At 47.7% G+C, this 19833-nt stretch overlaps 1 protein-coding gene across 2 annotated transcripts in view; it reads left to right on the forward strand.

Annotated features, from left to right (window-relative positions):
• Nucleotides 1–19833, forward strand: part of CREBBP (CREB binding protein) — a 124812-nt gene that overhangs the window by 92004 nt on the left and 12975 nt on the right. For both annotated transcript variants that reach the window (XM_059155206.1, XM_059155208.1), the window contains 9 exons: nucleotides 889–1068; nucleotides 1998–2187; nucleotides 5817–5935; nucleotides 6753–6992; nucleotides 7440–7528; nucleotides 12755–12835; nucleotides 14327–14383; nucleotides 17196–17273; nucleotides 17578–17645. In XM_059155206.1, the coding sequence (XP_059011189.1) occupies nucleotides 889–1068; nucleotides 1998–2187; nucleotides 5817–5935; nucleotides 6753–6992; nucleotides 7440–7528; nucleotides 12755–12835; nucleotides 14327–14383; nucleotides 17196–17273; nucleotides 17578–17645 (1102 nt within the window). The remainder of the gene's footprint in view (nucleotides 1–888; nucleotides 1069–1997; nucleotides 2188–5816; nucleotides 5936–6752; nucleotides 6993–7439; nucleotides 7529–12754; nucleotides 12836–14326; nucleotides 14384–17195; nucleotides 17274–17577; nucleotides 17646–19833) is intronic.

The raw sequence follows: 19833 nt of genomic DNA on the forward strand, positions 1-19833 counted from the left end.
AGGGAGTGTGTTTATTATTTAATCCTTATTTTATATTTCTTATTTTTAAATAAGTTTCCTTTGTAATTTTATATTCCCTTTGTTTACCTAAATTAGAACTCTATGAGGCAGGGGTGCCTGGGTGGCTCAGTCTGTTGAGCATCTGACCTTGGTTTCAGCTTGTGTCTTGATCTCAGGGTCGTGGGATCGACCCTCGTGTCTGGCTCTGAACTTGGGACAGAGTGTGCTTATCCTTTTCCCTCCTCCTTTTGCCCCCCTCCGCAACTCAATGAATCCACTGGGTACTCTGTTTCTCTCTAAAATGGGTAAATAAAATCTTAAAAAACAACAACAACAACAACAAACAAAAAGCAACAATGAATGAGACTTTGAAAATTGAGAATTCTTGTGGTGGTTCCCTAGTTTGATGTTTGCGTACTCCTCCCCCCACCACCACCGGCACCGGCACCGGCCCTGAGTGTGGAGCGGGCTGATGACACGTTCTCAGTCCCTGTAGGCACTACATCCCCCTTCTTACACGTGCACTTCAGGATCTGCAGTTTAGTCTTTTACGATAAACTTTAATGGCCTTATTAGAAGGAATTAATTTTTAAAATCGGTTCTGTGACTTAGATAGAAACTTCCAGAAGATAATTTTATATCAGAAAATGGAAAGTCCGGCTCCTCTCCCTCTGCATTCTTTGTCGGCAGGTCTTTGTGTTTCTGTGCGATGTTGACCTCCTCTGGGACCCTGTTTGAAATCCTGTTCTTAGCTACCTCAGAGAGGGCTGTCTGTTACGGTAGTGTTGAGCCGTGTCACCCTGAAACTGTATGCTGGGTGCCCTGTGGAGTTTGGCAGCATTTCTTTCGTCTTGTTAACAAAAGTAAATAATTCTGGTTTCTCCACAGCTTTCCCAGGCTGCAGCCAGCATCGATAACAGGGTCCCCACTCCTTCCTCGGTGGCCAGCGCGGAAACCAGCTCCCAGCAGCCAGGACCCGATATACCAATGCTGGAAGTGAAGGCAGAGGTCAAGACCGAGGACACTGAGCCTGATGCCAGTGAATCCAAGGGAGAGCTGGGCTCTGCGGTAGGTGCCGTCCCAGGGCGTGAGCAGGTGCGCGGCCTGCGCAGGGGTCACCTGAAGTGTCCTAAGGGGAAACACCACGGCTTCTCCGTGGGTAACGCTGCTTTGTGCTTTAATATCCATTTGATGGTGGGTTCAGAGAGGATATAGGGTGGTTATTTTTAGGTATTAGGTATGGGTTTTCCTTTATTTTGCCAGAAATAAGAGTACTTGTTTATATTTTAAATGAATCATCCAGAAACTTTTCACTGCCGTTCTTCCTAAGTCATTGTGCAGTTAGACCGCACAACCGCACAAGGGTGTGCTCATTCACTGATGAACCTGTGGCAAGAGTTGAAACCTGGATGCGGCTCCACAGACATGTGGTGTTTGGCCCACACAATATTTTTAAAAACGAGGAATTACAAATGAAACTCTGAATTTCTGGCTTTTCTTTGAAAATGAGAAGCTCTGTAAGCACTCTGCTTGCATTCCTGTGGCAGCATTCTGGGTGGGAGCTTTGGCTGGGGCCGGGGCTCTCCAGTTCGCCCGAGTCCCCACTCCTCCTTGCTGCTTCACATACCTCCTTTACCTTGTTTACTTCAGCTGCCTGTCCCTCTGAGCAATGTGGTTTTTCCCTAATTTTCAGGGAGGTTCTTGTTTGAAACTTTGCATACATATACGCGAAACTGCTGAGCAGGCGGTGAGATGTACATATGCAGGGCCTTCAAGCACCGTAGCAGGTGCGATCTGTAGATCAGGACTCTGACTGCAGTGGCACTGTGTTCAGGCAAGTCAGCCGGCCCCGGATGCCTCGTTCCTCCCTCGGGGAGAGGAAGGGGTGGACGGTGTGATAAGCCCAGCAGGTTGTAGGGAGACCTCCAGCGAGGCTGAGTTAGAGTAGAGATCTTTGATGGTCATACATCGATGTCTGTAATTCTGTTTTTCTCAAGATGATGGAGGAGGATCTACAAGGATCTTCTCAAGTTAAAGAAGAAACAGACACAACAGAACAGAAATCAGAACCCATGGAAGTGGACGAGAAGAAACCGGAAGTCAAAGTAGAAGCTAAAGAGGAAGAAGAGAACAACGCTAATGGGGCTGCCTCTCAGTCAACGTCTCCTTCACAGCCACGCAAAAAAAGTAGGTCGTCTTCCCTTAAACTTTCCAGGTGTGCTGCTTTTCTACCGTGTTGTGATTGCACACTGCACGCTAAAGGCTAAAGCTTTTATCTTTCCTGCCTGCCATTCCCCAAGTTTTACCTCTTGAGAAATGATGGCAGTGAGCTAGACTCCGGCCCAAGGGCTTGCAGGGTTGACGGCGGGAATGAGAAATGAGCCACGGCTCTGAGGGGCAGCCCAGGAGCATGTCTCTCCTCTGCACTGTCATTGGCTATGGGGCCAGCGTAGAGGTTGCATCTGAGTCCTTGTGCTGCCGAGGAGCTTGGGCTTTCTGTACTCGCCATGCCTGCGCGGTGTTAGAGATGGGAGCCTGTGTGCCCACAGGGAGTGGCTGGGCGGTAGGCCCCAGCAGCCTCGTGCGGGGGGTGGGCCACAGGTAAGTGAAGGGGCTCCCTTACAGGGGGGGTTGGAGGGGAACCCATTAGAGGGCCAACGTAAGGAGGTTGACCAGGTGTCAGAACATTGTTAGGTGACCCTTGCAAATCGGGAATGTGGCTCAGGAAGTTAAGGGCTGCTTGTGGCACATTTGGGAAAGCCAGCAGAGAACTGTGAGTGGCTGATACTGTATAGTTTTGCCACTGGGAGGGAAAACCTACAGAAGCTTTCAAGTTTTTGGTCTCAGACCTGTTTATGCTCCTAAAAATTAAGGACCACAGAGTTTTTGTTTGTGTGGATTATCTGTCAGTATTGACTATAGTAGAAATTTTTAGGACAGTCATTTAATCTGTTACATGGCATCCATGAACCACACATTTTTATATTAAAGTAAGTTCCGCACAACAAACATATTTAGAGTAGTGACGGGTTTTTGTTTTTGTTTTTGCAATTTTACATCTTGGAGATTACGGCAAATGTGGCTGAATTCTCCTGCTGCCCCTGCTTTCTCTCTGGTGCCCGTTGTTTGCTTCATGTCCCTGAAGACAGCCCTGCCCCAGCGGATAGGTGGCTGATAAAAGAAAGAGTAAGAGCCTTTTCAGATAATTATAGGTGTTCTTTTTTAATACTACACCAAAACTCAATAAGTACAAGCTTCCTGAAGGTTAGTTTCTGTGTGAAGTCTGGATGCATAGCTCTGAGCTTTTCGTGCCCGGTGACATGAGAGCCCATTCGTCTGTTTTGTGCTGTGAATAAGTCTTTTGCCCTTGGGTGATTTTTTTTTTTTTTTAAATAACATAATCCTTTGGTCATCTTGGAGTTTGGCTCATGAGCTACACAGATTTTCCAGATGTCACCACACTTCACTGTACAATATTTTTAAAAACCACACTGATTAATATCACTGTGAATCTCCTCAAGAAAGTCTTGGAAATTTGGGGAAGTGGTCAAACTCATGCAACAGATTCAAGTTCTCCAATTCCAATTTTTTATAATTTTTTTTTTAAAAGATTTTATTTATTTATTTGACAGAGACCACAAGTAGGCAGAGAGGCAGGCAGAGAGAAAGGACGAAGCAGGCTCTCCTGAGGAGCAGAGAGCCTGATGCGGGGCTCAATCCCAGGACCCTGAGATCACGACCTGAGCCGAAAGCAGAGGCTTCAACCCCCTGAGCCACCCAGGCGCCCCTCCAAATTCAAATTTTATTATAAGTCCAAACTTTATCACTGGCAACAAATACTGTCACTTGTCCTTGGTGTAACTGGCCCACTGTGTTGCTTCTTGGGGAAATGTCTGCCGTGTGCCCGGATCTGAAGAACCGCAGCTGGTCTGACCAGCCTGCCCAGTCTCGCGTGCTTGTGCAGGAAGGCAGCCGTGTCCGCTCACTGTGCACGCTCGAGCTCTTCCTCGCAGGATCGCCAGTGCACGCAGCAGGGCTGCCCGGTGCCAGCTTCCCATGTGATCGTGCAATATCCAGACACATAGCCAGGGTTTGAGAGCACGGTGACAGCTAAGGTGGCCTTGGTGCCGCTGCCCATGTTGTGCTGCGGCGCGAGTGACTTTCTTCGTGGTTCCTTTGGCCATTGGTGCCAACGTCGTCCCCGTGGACCAGGCGAATGATGGCCGTGTGTTATCATGAAAGTCGTTTTATGTTATGGAAGTAAACTTCATTGATGGCACAGACCCAAGAAAGAGCCTGGAGCAGTGCTAGGACTTGGTGTGAGGACAGGAATGTCACCTGTCTGTGCTCTCTGTGGTTGTCCCCAGCCGCGTGTAGCTCCTGAGCCCTTGAAATAGGGTAAGGGTGAGTGTGACTGAGGATGTGATTTTACATCAGGCCGCTGCCTAAAGATGGGTTAGGAGCTGCTTTTTCCTCAGCCATAGGGGTTTTCAGCAAACATGTAGTGCATAACGAGCGACTGACCACGGTGAGCTGCATGGGAGATGGCCGCTGGGAGAAAGTGTGCCTCTGCAGCAGGCTTGGCTCGCGCTCCGGGAGGAGCCGGCTCTCTCCCCTCGGGCTCCGTGCTCCAGGAGGCCTCTAGGGCAGCTCCTCTGTTCGGTGGTGTGAAGGCAGACAGTATGTGAGCAAAGGTGCATAACTGCCTCCTGACAAACCTTGATTTTTGGAGACTAACATGTCATTTCATGTATCATGAAATATTCTTTTTTTCCCAACCATGAAGCACCACAGAAACCAATCTTAGCTCACAAGCTATGCAGAGGCAGGTGGCTGGCCAGCTTGGGCCAGTGGGTCCAAGTTTGCTGACCCTGATCTAAGAAAAAAGAAAAAGCTATTGATTAAAGAGTTATTTTCTCAGAAAGAGTTATTCAAAGAAAATGCTATTCCATTAGTGTAGAAACAGAATAGAAGAAAAGGTGCTTGCTGAAGGCAGGATGTGTATGTGTTTTGTGAGGCTCCCGCGGGGCCCATCTGCTCACCGGCCCCCAGTGGTCCCAGCTCCAAAGTGGGATGCAGGGAACACAAGGGCCACACGCTGACCTGCCTCTCTCCTTCATAGGTTCTGCACGTTTCCCCCGGCCAGTAAAGCTGCTTGGGTTTTATATGAATGTGTCGTCTCGAATGTATTTGGCTGGCAGCCTGTGTTTATCCTTGTACTGGGGGAAAAAAGTTTAGTGGGAAATGGAGTGGCTGCGGGGTGGAGGGAACGATTCACAAGTTTTGGGGGAAATACTTGGTTTTGTTTCTCTGTTACTATGTCCATTTGTGAGGTTATAATACAAAACTCTTTGTCCCAGGTGTCTGAGTTTACTTTGTCCAGGGATAGACAAATTTCACCAGAGGGAGAAAGGCCCCCTTCCAGTGAAATGGCTTTGTTACCACTCATTGGATCAAGGAAGCAGATTTGGGAATTAGCTTCATTTTCTGTTCCAATGCGGTTGTAATGTCAGAAACCCGTTACTGGAGAAGCAGACCTGTCCATGCGGCATGTAGCCTGCTGACGTAGAAGCAGTTTCCCAGCTCTACTGTTCTGGTGCTGTCAGAGGCGCTGGGTCGCAGCTTAAGAATGCCCAAAGCCTCTGCGGTAAATGAGGACCCTTGGGAGCTGCACGGCCGGGGGTGGGGGGGGGGGCAGTGGAATGGAGGTGATCGGGGCCTTCTGGAAGCTGCCCAGGCTTCCATCTGAAATGTGGTGGTCAAGGGGTCTGAGTGCCTCGTAAGCAGCGTCACTTCCCGATGTTTTCTGACCATAGTCTTCAAGCCGGAGGAATTACGCCAGGCTCTTATGCCAACGCTCGAAGCGCTGTATCGACAGGACCCGGAGTCTCTACCTTTCCGGCAGCCTGTAGACCCCCAGCTCCTAGGAATTCCGGTAAGTTAATGCAGTGAAAAGAAAGCCTTACCAGCGATCCTGAGAATATCCATGTTTTATCTCTGAAAATTGGGTTTTGAAGATTTTTTCTCCTAGAAAAAAAAACTTCTCTGTCAAAGCAGTAATACACCTTTGGCTCATTGGCTGGAACGTGTGTTTCCCCACCTTTTTGTCAGCCCTGGGGGTCCGTGGCTGGGGTGGCTGCCCGCTTGCCTTAGCACTTGGCCTCCAAAGCCCTGCCATCTATCTGAGGCTTCATGTGAGCCTTTGTCTGAAAGGGAGGTTTGAAGAACCAGCAGACACCAGTTAGAAAGCACGTGCGTCTCGTTCTGGGATCTCTGGGGCATCTGTTAAGGGCCATGGCGACCCCACAGGTTTCCGTTGAGCAGTGTCACTATTTTTGTTTCTGTTCTTGTGTTTGTCTTGGAATTTCTTCTTGTTTGCCAGGACCAAGAGTAAATCTCTAGAAAATGTGTCTGATAAATGTGCTTACCATTTTAATTCAGTGGATTAAAATGCATAAAATTGTATATTAAAAAACGTGTTTTTAACTCATTCTTTTATTAAATAATATATTGATGCCTTAACTTTTGCCTTTGAAATCATTTGGTCATACTTGATAATACTAATTACAGTAGATAATAAAAGCAGAGGAAGGTCAGAGACTGTTTTCTCTTCAGTTCCCACTTATTACTATTAAAAATGGAAGTTGTTCTGGGGATGATTATTTATACTTTGTTTTTAAGGTAAACCTGCTCCATAAGGCTGGCTTTGGTGTTTAGGGCATCCCCTAGACTGAGACTGTTTTGTCTTTAAGGATTATTTTGACATTGTGAAAAATCCCATGGACCTTTCCACCATCAAGAGGAAGCTGGATACAGGGCAGTACCAAGAGCCCTGGCAGTACGTGGACGACGTCTGGCTTATGTTCAACAACGCCTGGCTCTATAATCGTAAGACGTCCCGGGTCTATAAGTTCTGCAGTAAACTTGCAGAGGTCTTCGAGCAAGAGATTGACCCCGTCATGCAGTCCCTTGGATATTGCTGTGGACGCAAGGTACAGTTTAAACTTTTTCTGGAAAGTGAACTTCCCTGGTTAATCCAGCCAGAGAGGGTATGATGGTGACATGATAGACTCAACATTTTAGCCATATCTATGTGCTGGGAAGGACCCAGATGGGGTCTAGGCTTTTGGAAAGACAGTTGATTGCCTGAGGCCGTGTAACGGACGATCAAAGCTAGAGGTGCTTACTGGGGGAGACCTTGGGTTATGCCTTTGGCTGCCCCTGCATCCGTTTATCAACCTGTAATAAGTGTCCTTGGCAACTATTTCTGTCACATCGAATCCAGAAATGTCTCTGAATAGCTGTGAAGATTGTTAGAAAACTATACCGTGTACTAACAGATATTTTACCATCTGAATCTGACTTCTCTGTAGTGAACTAGAACATGATGTGACAGTAACTGGGATATATTTTTAGTATTTTCTCCTTTGTTTTTGCAGTATGAGTTTTCCCCACAGACTTTGTGCTGCTACGGGAAGCAGCTGTGCACAATTCCTCGTGACGCTGCCTACTACAGCTATCAGAATAGGTAAGCACCGAGCCAGTGTCCCGAGTTACAGGACATAAGGAACGTCCTAGGGCAAGGTGTGTTCATCTGATCGTAGCCTGGGTACATTATTTCTTTTCTAAAGTTCTAATGAAATGGGCCACAGTTTCAGGGCAGCTTAGTCACTCGGATAGGCCCACTGCCTCTTAATTTTAAAGCACGCTTTTACAGTTTAAAAATTTAAGCTCGAAACTGCTCGCTGTACCACTTGAATCAGGAGCATTCATTCTTCAGCTGTGGTCCTTCCAAAAACGTAACCACATAAGAGTCTGGAGATGAGTCTAGTCAAGGTTGACTTACCTTTTTGAAGATCTTAGTAAAGTGGATACATTGTATTTACTACTTTTATATAAGTATTTGCCCAGATAACTTGGCCTGGACGGTCTGATGGAAGGCTTGAATTAGTGGTAATTTATCTAAAAAAGTACTTAAAGCTTTAGACTTAGAGAATTTTTTTTTAATTAATAGCACAACACAGAATGAGTGTTCTAGTTGAGTTCCACATGAACTCCCCTGTCACAGGATGGCCGTCTCAGGGTTTTATGAGTGGGAGGTGTCCTCGAGAAATCTTTGCCATTTCTTGAAATGTAGAGATGGATGAATCTCCTGTCTTAAGCAGAATAGCATGAAAGTAATATTTTCTGTTGCTCATTTGCCATACAGAAACGACCCCCACAGTTTGGTGGCGGGGTGGGGTGGGATAGGGGTGAAAATCAAGTTTAGTTGTATCTGTTGCTCCAAGTGGCTCCATGTTGCCAGAGCATGAGGGTGTTGTGCCTGGAGGCACAGGTGGTCAGTCTGAGCACATTCAGTCACTTTGCCTCCATGTTAGGAACAGGCAGTGAAATGTATGTGACCAAGGTGCCGCTTTGTGCCTCTACTTCCTCTTTAGGTTCAATTATTAGATGTCAGCATTAGGGTTTGATGTTTTTATAACTTGATCTTGTGTGCTTATAGTGACTATATGCACATGTCCTCATTTTGAGGAAGTTAAGTAAAGGGCCTTTTTTTTGTGCAGAGGTATGTTCACAGGCCTAAATAATTTGGAGTTTTGAAATATTTGTCTTCTGATTACACTTTTAAAGTACTTGCATTTTTTTTTTTAAATATCATATTTATGACAGTTAGTAACTCCCATCAAAATCCTACTTAAAAAACCAGAGAGAGGGAAAGAACCATTGACTTAAAAGTGTCTCAAGGAAAGATTTCCAAACCCTGCCCAGCCCACTCGTCCTGGCCCCGTGGCAGCGTGAGATGCCGGTGCTAGTTCTGTGGGTACAGGAATGTCGTCTGTGCCCCTGTGCCTGAAACTTAGTTCCTATCATAGTGTCCCTTCTGTCGATGGGAGCGTTTAAAATAATACCACAGTCCTTCATGATCGAGTCGCTCTTGTAGTGACATGTGCTGTTCTGGGGGTTCTGGTCCCACCAGTGAGTTTTAGCCCCGTGTTGTCCAGCACATCCCATAACGTATCAAGTGTGACACCTTCCCTGACAACCTTAGTTGTCAGTTTCCATGAAATAACAAACAGGAATTCACTTTGGGAACTTTTATGGGCCAAGTAAAATAAAGTTCAGAAACTTCAAGAGAACAGATTTTAATTCCTGTTTTTCAGGAATGCTACTGGACGCCCAGCGTGGTTTGGGTCTAGAGGGAAGAACAGACAGCAGGTTGTTTGCTGCCATTTCTTACGTTTTGGGGCCTTTTCACTGTCCCCAGGTCTGTTGAGACCCTGCCTTTGCTGATTAACACAGATTTTGGCCATTTTTTAAGTGGAGAGCAGTTAATTTAAATAGAGCTGATAGGATCAGGCCACACGGCTACTCTCTGACAGAAGGTTATGCGTGGAGTACAAACACAGGGTTGTTTTGAAAGCTCTGAAATGTCCAGTTTTAGTTTTGTAGAATTTTATCTTTATTCAACAAAAGTAATATATTTTCCTTACAAGTAGAGACATAAAGGAGTTTTTTTCTATTAACGATACGTTTTTAAAGTGGAGGGATACTGCTCCCTAGCTGAATCTTATAAGGCGTGCTTCCCAGAACACCGTACTTGGCGAGATGAACAGGTCGTGGTGCTAAGAAAGCAGTGGCCTCACTATGAGGATCATCCTAATGGCTACACTTCTGTTCGCATCTATGACTGCTTGGGAACACCGGTGTTCTCAGGAGTACCTGTTTTGGCACTTACAGTCCTAAACTGTTTGGGCATTTCAAACAGGAGAAAGTCCTACAGACCATTTGAACAAGTGAAACTTAATACTAGCATATGAGTACATTTTCACTTGTTTACATGCTTTGAAAATTTGAAAGTAGCTCACGTTGGGAAAACTGCTTTATAGATTTTCCAGATGCTATCTTCAGCTATCCCAGTTATTTGTATATAGTGACATGGTACTTAAAACAATCTGCATTTGAAAATTTACTCCATACATGAAGTTACCCTTAGAGACGAGCTGTGCAGTCACACTGTATTAACTTCAGGCACCAGGCGCACGTCATCACCATCAGATTATGTGAAGTGTTTCTCCTTTGCAAGTCCGTATTCATCCGGTCGCTTCCTCCACACAAGGCTGATGTTAGCAAGGCTCTTAAGATTGGAAAGTGACTTTCTGAACTGTTCTGTATCTTTATGGTGAATAAAGTTTGGACTAGGTAATCATGTGGGAGCAATCTAGCATTCCTGTCTGTCCCCCCACTGATTACCAAGGCAGTTTCAGCAGACTTGACCAGTGGGTCGCTGTGCCCCTTCTCCAGACTGCCGCCACCTCTCAGGAGGGCGCTGCAGGGAGGCCTGGGGCTTTCCCACTGCCTCTCAGACCCCAGCAGTTTGGATTCTCCCATGTCTCTGCTTGATGTGGGACAAGCACTAGAGCGGCTTAGTTCTCTCCTTGCCTCCCACTTTCTGACCCTGAGGTTCTTCACAGAAGAGAGCTAGTTATACCCGGAGAACATGGGCTTCCACCGCTGCAGGGCCTGCCCTTGAGCCATCAGTGTTCCGTTCTGGGTCGGTTTCCACCACTAGAAAATGGTGGGCTTATGATTCTTGTTTCCTGGATGTTCCTGGCCTTGATATTCTACTCAAATAAAAGCTGAGTTTGTCCAGGATTTTAAAGCCTTTTGGCCTCCCGTGTAATTATCATAGTGATTTTGTTTCCAGGGGAGTTCAGCTTTTGGCTTACCTGCAATGGCTATACGTTTGGTCATAAAATGAATTGGAACATTTAAGTCCAAGTTTTATTTTCAAAAGGGAGACACTCGGTGTTGAGGGGGATGTCTCTTGTGCATATTGCCGTGGTCACCCCTGATTTGGTTTATGATTTCTGTATTTTTAATTCTTTCGTGCAAGTGATGGTCATGCCCTCCTGCACCTGGAAATTCTTTTTACTACATAATTTCAAGGCTACACATGAATATTTACAAAATAGCAAATAGCCCGTTGATTCAGGAGAAGAACGTCTAGATACAGATATTTTTAAACAGCAGGATTTATCTGTTCCTGGTCAGAGTTTTTAATCTTGGCAGAATTCATTGATTGAATCATCCCCAATAACCTGGTCCCAGAAGAAACTTTCATTAACCAAGTTGCTACCCACAGTGAATCTGTTGTGTTCCTCCTCCACGGGCTAAAAGATCAGATCATTTTGAGATGGATGCATGCTCTAAACTTTCGTGCTTTTAACAGACTCTGTGTGTTTAGTCAGAGAAGTACAGCAGACAAATGCTCAGTGTGTTTAACTCAGACTAGAATTAGACCTTGAGGGGGACTGACCCGAGCAGTAACGGAGACAGACGGCCGGGCAGGCCTGAGCCTCCATCCTTTGCAGCCGTGTGTGCGCGTGCGTGAGTGAGCCTGTGAGCTGCCGTGTGCCCTGCGGGTGTCCGTGCGGCGTGGCGCTCCGAGTCTCGTCCCAGTGTCTAACACTAATCCTCGTGGCATCTTGTAGACTTAGTTTTGAGCACTAAAACTGCATTTGATTGTGCTGCTGCCACTACCTTACACTCCTCTCCGCTCGTATAATTCACCTCCATTCGGCTTGTTTTTGCAGCATTCCTGTGTGCCCGTCTTGTTTTATGCAGCATCAGCCTGCGTTTTTGTTGATTCCTCATGCGTGTCCTTTCCAAACATTTAATAGTTTTTAATTGTTCATATTTGGTACTTTGAGCCCAGGCTCCATGTTATCTTTCCAGAAATTGGGGTGATGGATAATTTCTCAAATGCAGATTGTGCTTTAAAGATCAACTCTCTAAATTTGCTTAACTTGGATTGTCACCAAGTCAGAGCAGTTAATCACTAAGGATCTCAGATTGGTGAACGATTGGTCCCATTACCAAAAAGTTTAAACCAAAGCTTAGAATTGAATTTTAAAAGTCTTTTAAGATTGTTCGTGGATTTGCATATATTGTATTATTCATACAATATATCTCAGCTTTTTTTCCTGTACATTCGTACTGATAAATGGCTGGAAAGTCTTTGACCCCGACTGCATTTCTGTTAAATGTTTGTCTAGAATATGGATTTGGTTTCATTTGTATTATAACCCAATTAACTAAGTGATTAACATGAAAAAATAACAAGAAAAAATTAAAACCCATTCTGTGTGCTCAACATTTTTAGTACCTTAAAGATCTGGCTTACTACCACAAATAAAATCTGTGAATTGCTGTCAAGCATAAATTTGCTGTTTTGAAAAATAATTGCTTTTTTAAGGCCTTTGTCAGACTATTTTGTTCAAAAGTGAATTTTTTTCCATCGCAAACCCTGGAGTTATATTTGATTTTCTCTAAGTAATAACAAAAGTCAAACTCCTAAATTGAGGCTCCTTGCAATTCTAGTATTAACAACTCCTTGAAAACGTTTGCATCTCGGAGCTGGCCCGAGCCCAGCCGTTGTTAGCGATGATGGCCTGTGATGTGTGCAGTGAGACCGAATGCTAATCAAGCTTTGCCTTGGCTTTCTGCTCTGTGTTGTCTCGGTGTTTGCGTCTTACCTCTCTGTCTGTGCTATCTGTTCCCTTCCCTGTTCTCTAATCCTGCCCTTCCCCACCTGCCCCTGTTCCTTCCATTGTCCTCACTGACCCATCAATCAACCAACAACGCCCCCCCTTCGTCGTGGTGATCTGCCCTGCTCTGATTGGTGGCTTCGTTGCTTGGGTGGCTGTGTGTTATGATGGACCAGTTCACCCAAGTATGGCCTTCTTGCTGACAGGTATCATTTCTGTGAGAAGTGTTTCACAGAGATCCAGGGGGAGAATGTTACCCTGGGTGACGACCCTTCACAGCCTCAAACGTAAGTACCATCCTGTCATTTTTCTCGGGGTTGACTCGTAATTGTTTTTTCCCTCCTGCCCATGATTAAAAGGGAAGCACCTCCGCTGTTCTGACTTGTACGTGGTGCATTTTCTCAAACTCGCTACGCCCACATGCACACATTGGAAGGTAGCTGTTTAGCTCAACACCAGGGCCATTTCCACATTCTCCCTCCTTCTGAGACCATGATGCTGGAGCCCCCACCACGGTTCTCTGGTCTCTCTCGACCTTGCTCCATGTCTGCCTATGAAACACTTGCCTTTTCCTAGCAGTGGTCCTCCTCCATTGGGGGAAGTTACAGATTTTCAGTTACACCTCAGAAAGCAGATCTCCCTTTTGACAGAACTGGCAAGAGCGAGAAATGAATCTTGTGTGCATACCCCATCTTCAGCCTTCATTCCGTCTTCCACTGAAGCCTTTGTCCCGTCTGCTGCAGAGCCTACCCTAGAACACAGACAGCGAGACCCTGGAGTGGAAACATGGCCCCTCCCTTGCTGGAGTGGTGGCTCTTACTCACTGGCTACGGCCTGCCCAGGCTTGAGTTGGTTCATTGATTCCTTCACTGAGTTCACCTTTGAGTGGGCACATGGTCAGACTGTGGCCAGAAAGAGCACGTCCATCGGTTGAATGGTCAAGTCCTTTATTTGCTTGAGACACCAAAGACCTGCCAGCCACCATGTCTGCCTAGGACTACCAGCGTTTTGTGGTTGTCTCTTTTCTCCTGGCTCTGCCGTGTTCCCTGGCCTGCTGGGAAGTCTGCTGGTGGGACTGTCCCCACAGGCAGGAGGGTTCTCCCACCGGAGAAGCTTCCAGCAGTCTCGGACGTGGTCTCTGGCCTTCACGTTTACTTCCCCCAAAAGCAGAACGAACCGTAGCCACTTAGGAGGCACATAAACTGAAATGCCTGAAATTCTACGTACTTAATTTATTTTTATATCCCTTGTAATCTTAGTTATTTGGTCCAATTATGTGATTGATAATTGGATTGTACAGTTCTGCGAATCAGAAGTAATTTCTGTATACACTGATCATAACAAGAGGACAGTTTAGAAACCAGGTCCTCGGTCCTCTAAGAATAAATAAAATACTCCCTAGTAGATGCTGATTTTGTGTCATCTGATTCGTTGCAATTAGAAGAATTGATTACACCAATTGTCCATCAGATACAGGAACCATTCACCATACAGATTTGATTGAAAATGTATTGGTTTGGATCTCAGAATACATGCTGGTGGTAGTTGGAAGGAAATATCCCATGGCAGATAGAGAAAAACAGAGGGTGGCACTTTCTGCGGAGAGAGACTGTGTGCGTTCATGCTGTCATTATTCTACTTGAGATTTCAGCTGACCATTATTTACTTTTTATTTGAAAAACTAGTTACAAAATAATACCCCACAGACCATGTATTTTAGACTCAGCAGATAATTTTAGTTAATTCACGTTTCTCTTTTTTCTTTTCTTTTAAACAAGGACAATTTCAAAGGATCAGTTTGAAAAGAAGAAAAATGATACCTTAGATCCTGAACCGTGAGTAGACCGTGATTACTTTCTGACTTTAGGATTTTAATTTCTGGTCAGGAAACTCCCTCCTTGTGACTGGGCTGCAGGAGAAGGCGCTGTTGGGACCCTGGAAATAATGTTGCCCTGGGTGGGATTTTTTTTATGACTTTATTTCCGATACGGATTCTTTTTTGACTCAAACCAAACACATATGTCCCTGTAGCGTGTTCTCCAGTTACTGAATTTTAACCTTGGTAAGACGAGGTGGAGGTTCTGGTTGTGTCAGAACCTCTCTGGAAAGCTGGTCGCCATTGTTACTGAAGCCGCTTAGTGTTCAGTGTGACTTTTCAGAGACTAAAAGTAGGAAGATTAGGCGGAGTAGCTCATCTCACTTAAAGGGAAAATTCAGAAAGAAAACCTTGTAGGAGCGACTCTCGAAAGATCAGGAACGGGCATCAGTGAGGGCACCTCATTTGCCAGGTTTACTTTGCGATCGTCCGTAGCCGAGGCCGCAGAGCTGTCTCCATACGGCGGTCCCTCCAGGCCCCCGAAGCCAAACCCTGAGAGCACCCAGTGTGCATCCATGCCCATCTGTGTTCTGGGGGGTGAGCACGGGCTCCAGCGCCACTGGAAGTGTGAGTGCCGAGAAACAGGTCATCCTTCCCTCTGTCCCCGACACCCAGCTCTGGGAAGACAGGCAGCAGGAGTGGAGGACCAGGGCCTCATTTTGAAACTGAACTTTCCTCCTGGGAGCTCACTTAGGGTTTCCCAGCAGCAGTGCCCCGTGGTAGGGAGGGCACACTCCCTGCGGGGGCTCCAGGCTCCACCCGGATCGTTCATGACCAGTGGATGGTCTCTCCTCGTTGTCCCGTGTCCCATTTCACGCAATGTCCCCCTGCGTGGCTTTGCAGTTTGACTTCAGTTTCAGAATCAGTACCTTGTAATACTAGGTGTCGACGGTAGGAAGTACACAGATGGGATCACAGCACACACAGGTGCTCCAGAGATGGAGGGCCCTGGCCTGTGCTGAGTGGCATCCTGTGGAAGGGGACACTCGTCTGACAGCAGGTTGGGGAGGGGAGGGCAGAGCATTCTCAGCACAAAAAAGCGAATGAACGCAGGATGTTCAGTGACAATGCAGGTCAGCTCGAGGGCTTGGTGGGTCGGGAGCAGGGGTGGTGCCCCAAGGGGCGAGCAAGCAGGGGCCCTGGGTGAAGGGCCACGTACAGTGTTCGTTTGTCGACCTGTACATTTCTTCCTGAATGTGCTGGGGAGGCTTTGAGGGACTTTGTTGGTTTCCCTTAGGTAAAGATCATCCTGGATCTATGAGGTGGATTTACCAGGCGAGGAAATGACTTTGATTTCTAGTTGGGAAAGTAGTTAGGAGACTCAGCAACAACTCGGACAGGAAGTAGGAATTGGAAACTTGACCTAAATAGAGAAGGGCCTCCTGTACAAGAAGCTGCACCATGGGATGAGGAAAGGGCCAGTCTAAGTGGCCTGCTGAGATGCTGCTCCTGGGACAGGACACACAGTTGTGGCAGCCCCCCACTTGGTTAGTATTAGTCGGGGACGTTGAAATTCAAAATTGATAGTGTTAGGTCTAGAACTTTTTTTTTTTGATAGTTCTTTTCCCTGGGCATAGGAGGAAAGAGTTGAGGGTCACGTGTTCTCGGAAGGGGAGGGGGCACAGAAGCAGAAGTATTGCCTGCTGACCCTTTGAGTTCTTGGCATGGAGCATGATCCCCATTGCTGGGCTTCCTGAGAAGCGGCCGGTTAGGGGTGAGGCAGCAGCAGAGGGAGCAGCATGGTGTGGGGCGGGGATGGGAAGGTGGCGACAACACAGGATTGCCAGACAGAGCTCGCCGGACAGTGAATTTGGCAGTGGTGCTGCTGGGGTGCATTGTTTGCACATACGTGTCCTTTCTCTCTCTAGACCAAACAGGAACAGAAGCCACTGGGGGGTCGGGGGGTTGGGGTACTGTGCTTAGGTTGGATCTGTGGTTGAAGGCTTGCTCAGCAGCGACAGTGCTGGTAGGGGCCCAGAACTCAGAGAGAGAGAGTCTGATAGGAGCCAGAACCCAGCAAAGTTGTGGGAAGTAGGGTACTTTCTGGTCCCTGAAGCCTTGCTCGAGGCATAAGTTGTGGTGGTGGTGAAGAGAGTGGCAGAAAAAATAGGTTTTGACATCCACACATGTTGGCAACTAAGATTCTCAAATGAGGTGACAAGGGCAGGTGAGGCGGGGTGGGAGCTGTGACAGCGTGAGCAGCATGGGGGGCCCTGCTCTCCTGGGCTTAAGTGAGTAAAGGTCAGCATCGACCAGTCAGGTTGGCGCTTCCCACCTTCATAGCTGACTCCGAGCAGATGCGTCCTGCGCCTCGCCTAAGAGCAGGTGTTTGTGACACCAGAGCATTGTTCTGTTTCTTGAGGCACTTTGGGCATACGTGATCACCCAGAGCAAGCATTGGTCTTGAAAAGGTGTCTCACGTCAGAAATACTGGCCTGTGAAATACACCTCTGTTACACTAGTTTTTGAAAGTAAAGTTTCGTTTCTGGCTGCAGGGAGATGAGGGACGGGCGTTTGTGCAGAGAAAAGGAGCAAGTCCACTTTATCATAGAAAGTATCGTACCGGTGCCACTTGCTCTTGGTTTTGCGAGTTCGAGCCCCACATTGGGTGTATAGCTAACTCTAGAAGAAAAAATAAAGTAAAATGTGGCTGAATCAGGCTGCAGCAGCATTAAAGCCACAGATGACAGAGAGTGGTCCGGAGGGTGATGTGCGGACGCCCCCCTCGCGTGCTCCGCTGTGTGCTGGAGCGTGCTCTCTTTGCCTTCCAGCTTTGTCGATTGCAAGGAGTGTGGCCGCAAGATGCACCAGATTTGTGTTCTGCACTATGACATCATTTGGCCTTCAGGGTGAGTCATTCCCTAGTGATTTCCTGTGATCCTCGGGAAGGGAAAGCCTCCCTGCCCAGCCTGGGGACCGAGGGGTCCTGCCGGGACCAGCAAGGGCTCCAGGCAGAAGCCAGAAGCCGGGTGGCAGCCGATTCTCAGTTTATTTACATCGCAAGTATCTGCCCACTTTGGGGACTTTAGGCTCAAAACAGGCTGCCTCTTCACTTGTAAATAATGACGCCAGCAAAGCACTTCAAGCTGCCTGACGCTGGTTCAGAAGTGTAGACTGTTTTACACTCTGATCACACCCTTTCTTTTTTTGCAGCTTTGTGTGTGACAACTGTTTGAAGAAAACTGGCAGAACTCGGAAAGAAAACAAGTTTAGTGCTAAGAGTAAGTCAGGAGGGCTTCTGTCTCTGTGTCTGCCTGTGAGGGGCTTGTTCCCCTTCTCCGTCGTTCTGCGGCTCCGCTCTGTGGGCGGCTCTTGGGCTCTCTTGTCCGAGGCTCTATACTGGAGTTCGTTTTCCACACTTCGTACTTGTCTGCTCTTACCCTCCATGGAGTCCCTGGCGTGATCTTTACATGAAAACTAGCTTTATGGTCACTTCATGTTTTAAATGAAAGTTCAGAAAGCTCAGATAAAACGTTAAACTTTAAATGCAGAGAGAGAAAATTTGTCAGCAGGTCCTTTCCAAGTAGCTCAGAAAAAAAACCCCTCCCCACAACACACACGCACACACACGCACACACACGCACACATTCACACACGTCCTGTCGTGACCAGGACACTCAGCCCGGTGTGCATGAGGACTTGCGTGCATGGCTGCCGGTGTCGCCGCACAGCAGAGAGCAGCCTCGTGCGCTACTCCGGGTAACTCTTCCAGGGTAGTCTTGATGCTTTCAGAGATAGCATTCTTTTCAGAAGTGTACAATATGAGATCGTCGTCGACTGGTTCTTGAGGGCTAGGGGCCACCTTCCACTGTGTGACATCCCTGAGCTGTCCTCTGCTAAGCTCGCAGTGACCCTGAGTAAGATCGCTGCCTTCGGTGGAGCCTTTACAGCTCGCTTGTCCGGCACTCACTGCAGCTGTCGCCCTCCCCAGCAGGGAGTGGGGCGAGATGGGCTGGAGAGAGATCCCACACCAGGGGGAGGAGAAGAGAGGGAGCATGCAAGGAGGAAGCCACTCTGTGGGCTTCCAGGTAGTTGCTAACTTAGGGACAGATTGTTGTTACCAAAATCCACAGTTACCCTATAACCTAATCTCACTCTTATAAAATCTTTTGAAATACTGATGAACTCACAGACCGTTAAAGTATTTCTCTTCAGATCAGGGTTTCTCAGCTGAGCCACTACTGACATTCAGGGGCAGATAATTTGTTTGGGGTCTGTCCTACACTTTGTAGGATATTAAGAGCATCTTTGCTGCTACCCACTAAATGCCAGTGACATGACCCCTACTCCCATGAGCGGTGACCTTCAGAATGTCACACGATGTCTCCAGAGATTGCCAGATGTCCCCTGGGGTGCGGAGTTGCTCCCACTAAGAGCCCCTGCTTTAGAGAGTCCATTCTGAGTGAGATCACTAAAGCAGTCCGCACGCTAGAAACACTTTTCTAGGCCAGAGCCTTGTGCCTTGTGAACACAATAGCCAGGAGAGCCAGTCCTGGGTTGGACAGCAGTTGCAGCTGGTAGCAGATGGGGGCAGAAGAACCCAAGAGCAGGTCTGCGACGTGAGCCCTGGGGTTGAAGATGAACGGCACTCACGGACAGAAGAACTGGCATCGTTCATCGTGGATGTGTGGGCACAGCCTTTGCGAGAGTCTGTAGGCCACAAAGGACGGGCTGCCTTGTTCGCATCTGCACCGGCACTGTGCTGCTGACCAGTGGGTGAAGGACAGTCCACAACTGACCATCTCCCCTCCCAGCCTCCACCCCTCTCTGCCTGACACCCTGCGCCCTGTGCAGCCCAGCCGGGTAGAGGGAGAAGGGGAACCACTAGTGATGCTTCTGGAGACGGGGCACCCCCGGTGTTGGCAAGCAGAAGGCCGAAGGATGTGATTACGTAAAGGAACAGAAAAGGCCCTGTCACATGCTGTGGGTGAAAGCGCACGAGGAAAGCCTGGGGAGGAAGGAGGACTGTGATCCAGTGTTCGACTCCGTGATCCACTGTCCCGACTCCGTGATTGTGCTTGCACGCGCGTGTCCCACAGAGCTGTTTGTGTGCATGAGGCGTGTGCGAGGACAGCCCTCACAGTGTGAGGAGCAGCCACGGACGGGAGAGCAAGCGGCTGGCCCTCGGGGAAACTGGAAAGCGTGGCAGAACGAGGCAGAGCTGTGTGTGTCACACACCAGGGGCGCGATGCCCCCGAAATCGTTGTGTGAGGACGCCTCTGCACGGGCATCTCCTCTGCCACAGGAGCCACCGCAGCCCTTCCGCTCACACCTCTGAGCAGCTGCAATTCTCGGGGCCCCAGAGGGCACCTCTCCAGCCCTCAGCGCCATCACAGCACTCAGTTTGGTGCCTATAAGATTGTCATACATGGTCTTGTGTACAGCTGCCTTTTTTTTTTTTTTTTTTTT

The sequence above is a fragment of the Mustela lutreola genome, chromosome 17 (assembly GCF_030435805.1).
Source record: "Mustela lutreola isolate mMusLut2 chromosome 17, mMusLut2.pri, whole genome shotgun sequence".
Taxonomy (NCBI): Eukaryota; Metazoa; Chordata; class Mammalia; order Carnivora; family Mustelidae; genus Mustela; species Mustela lutreola.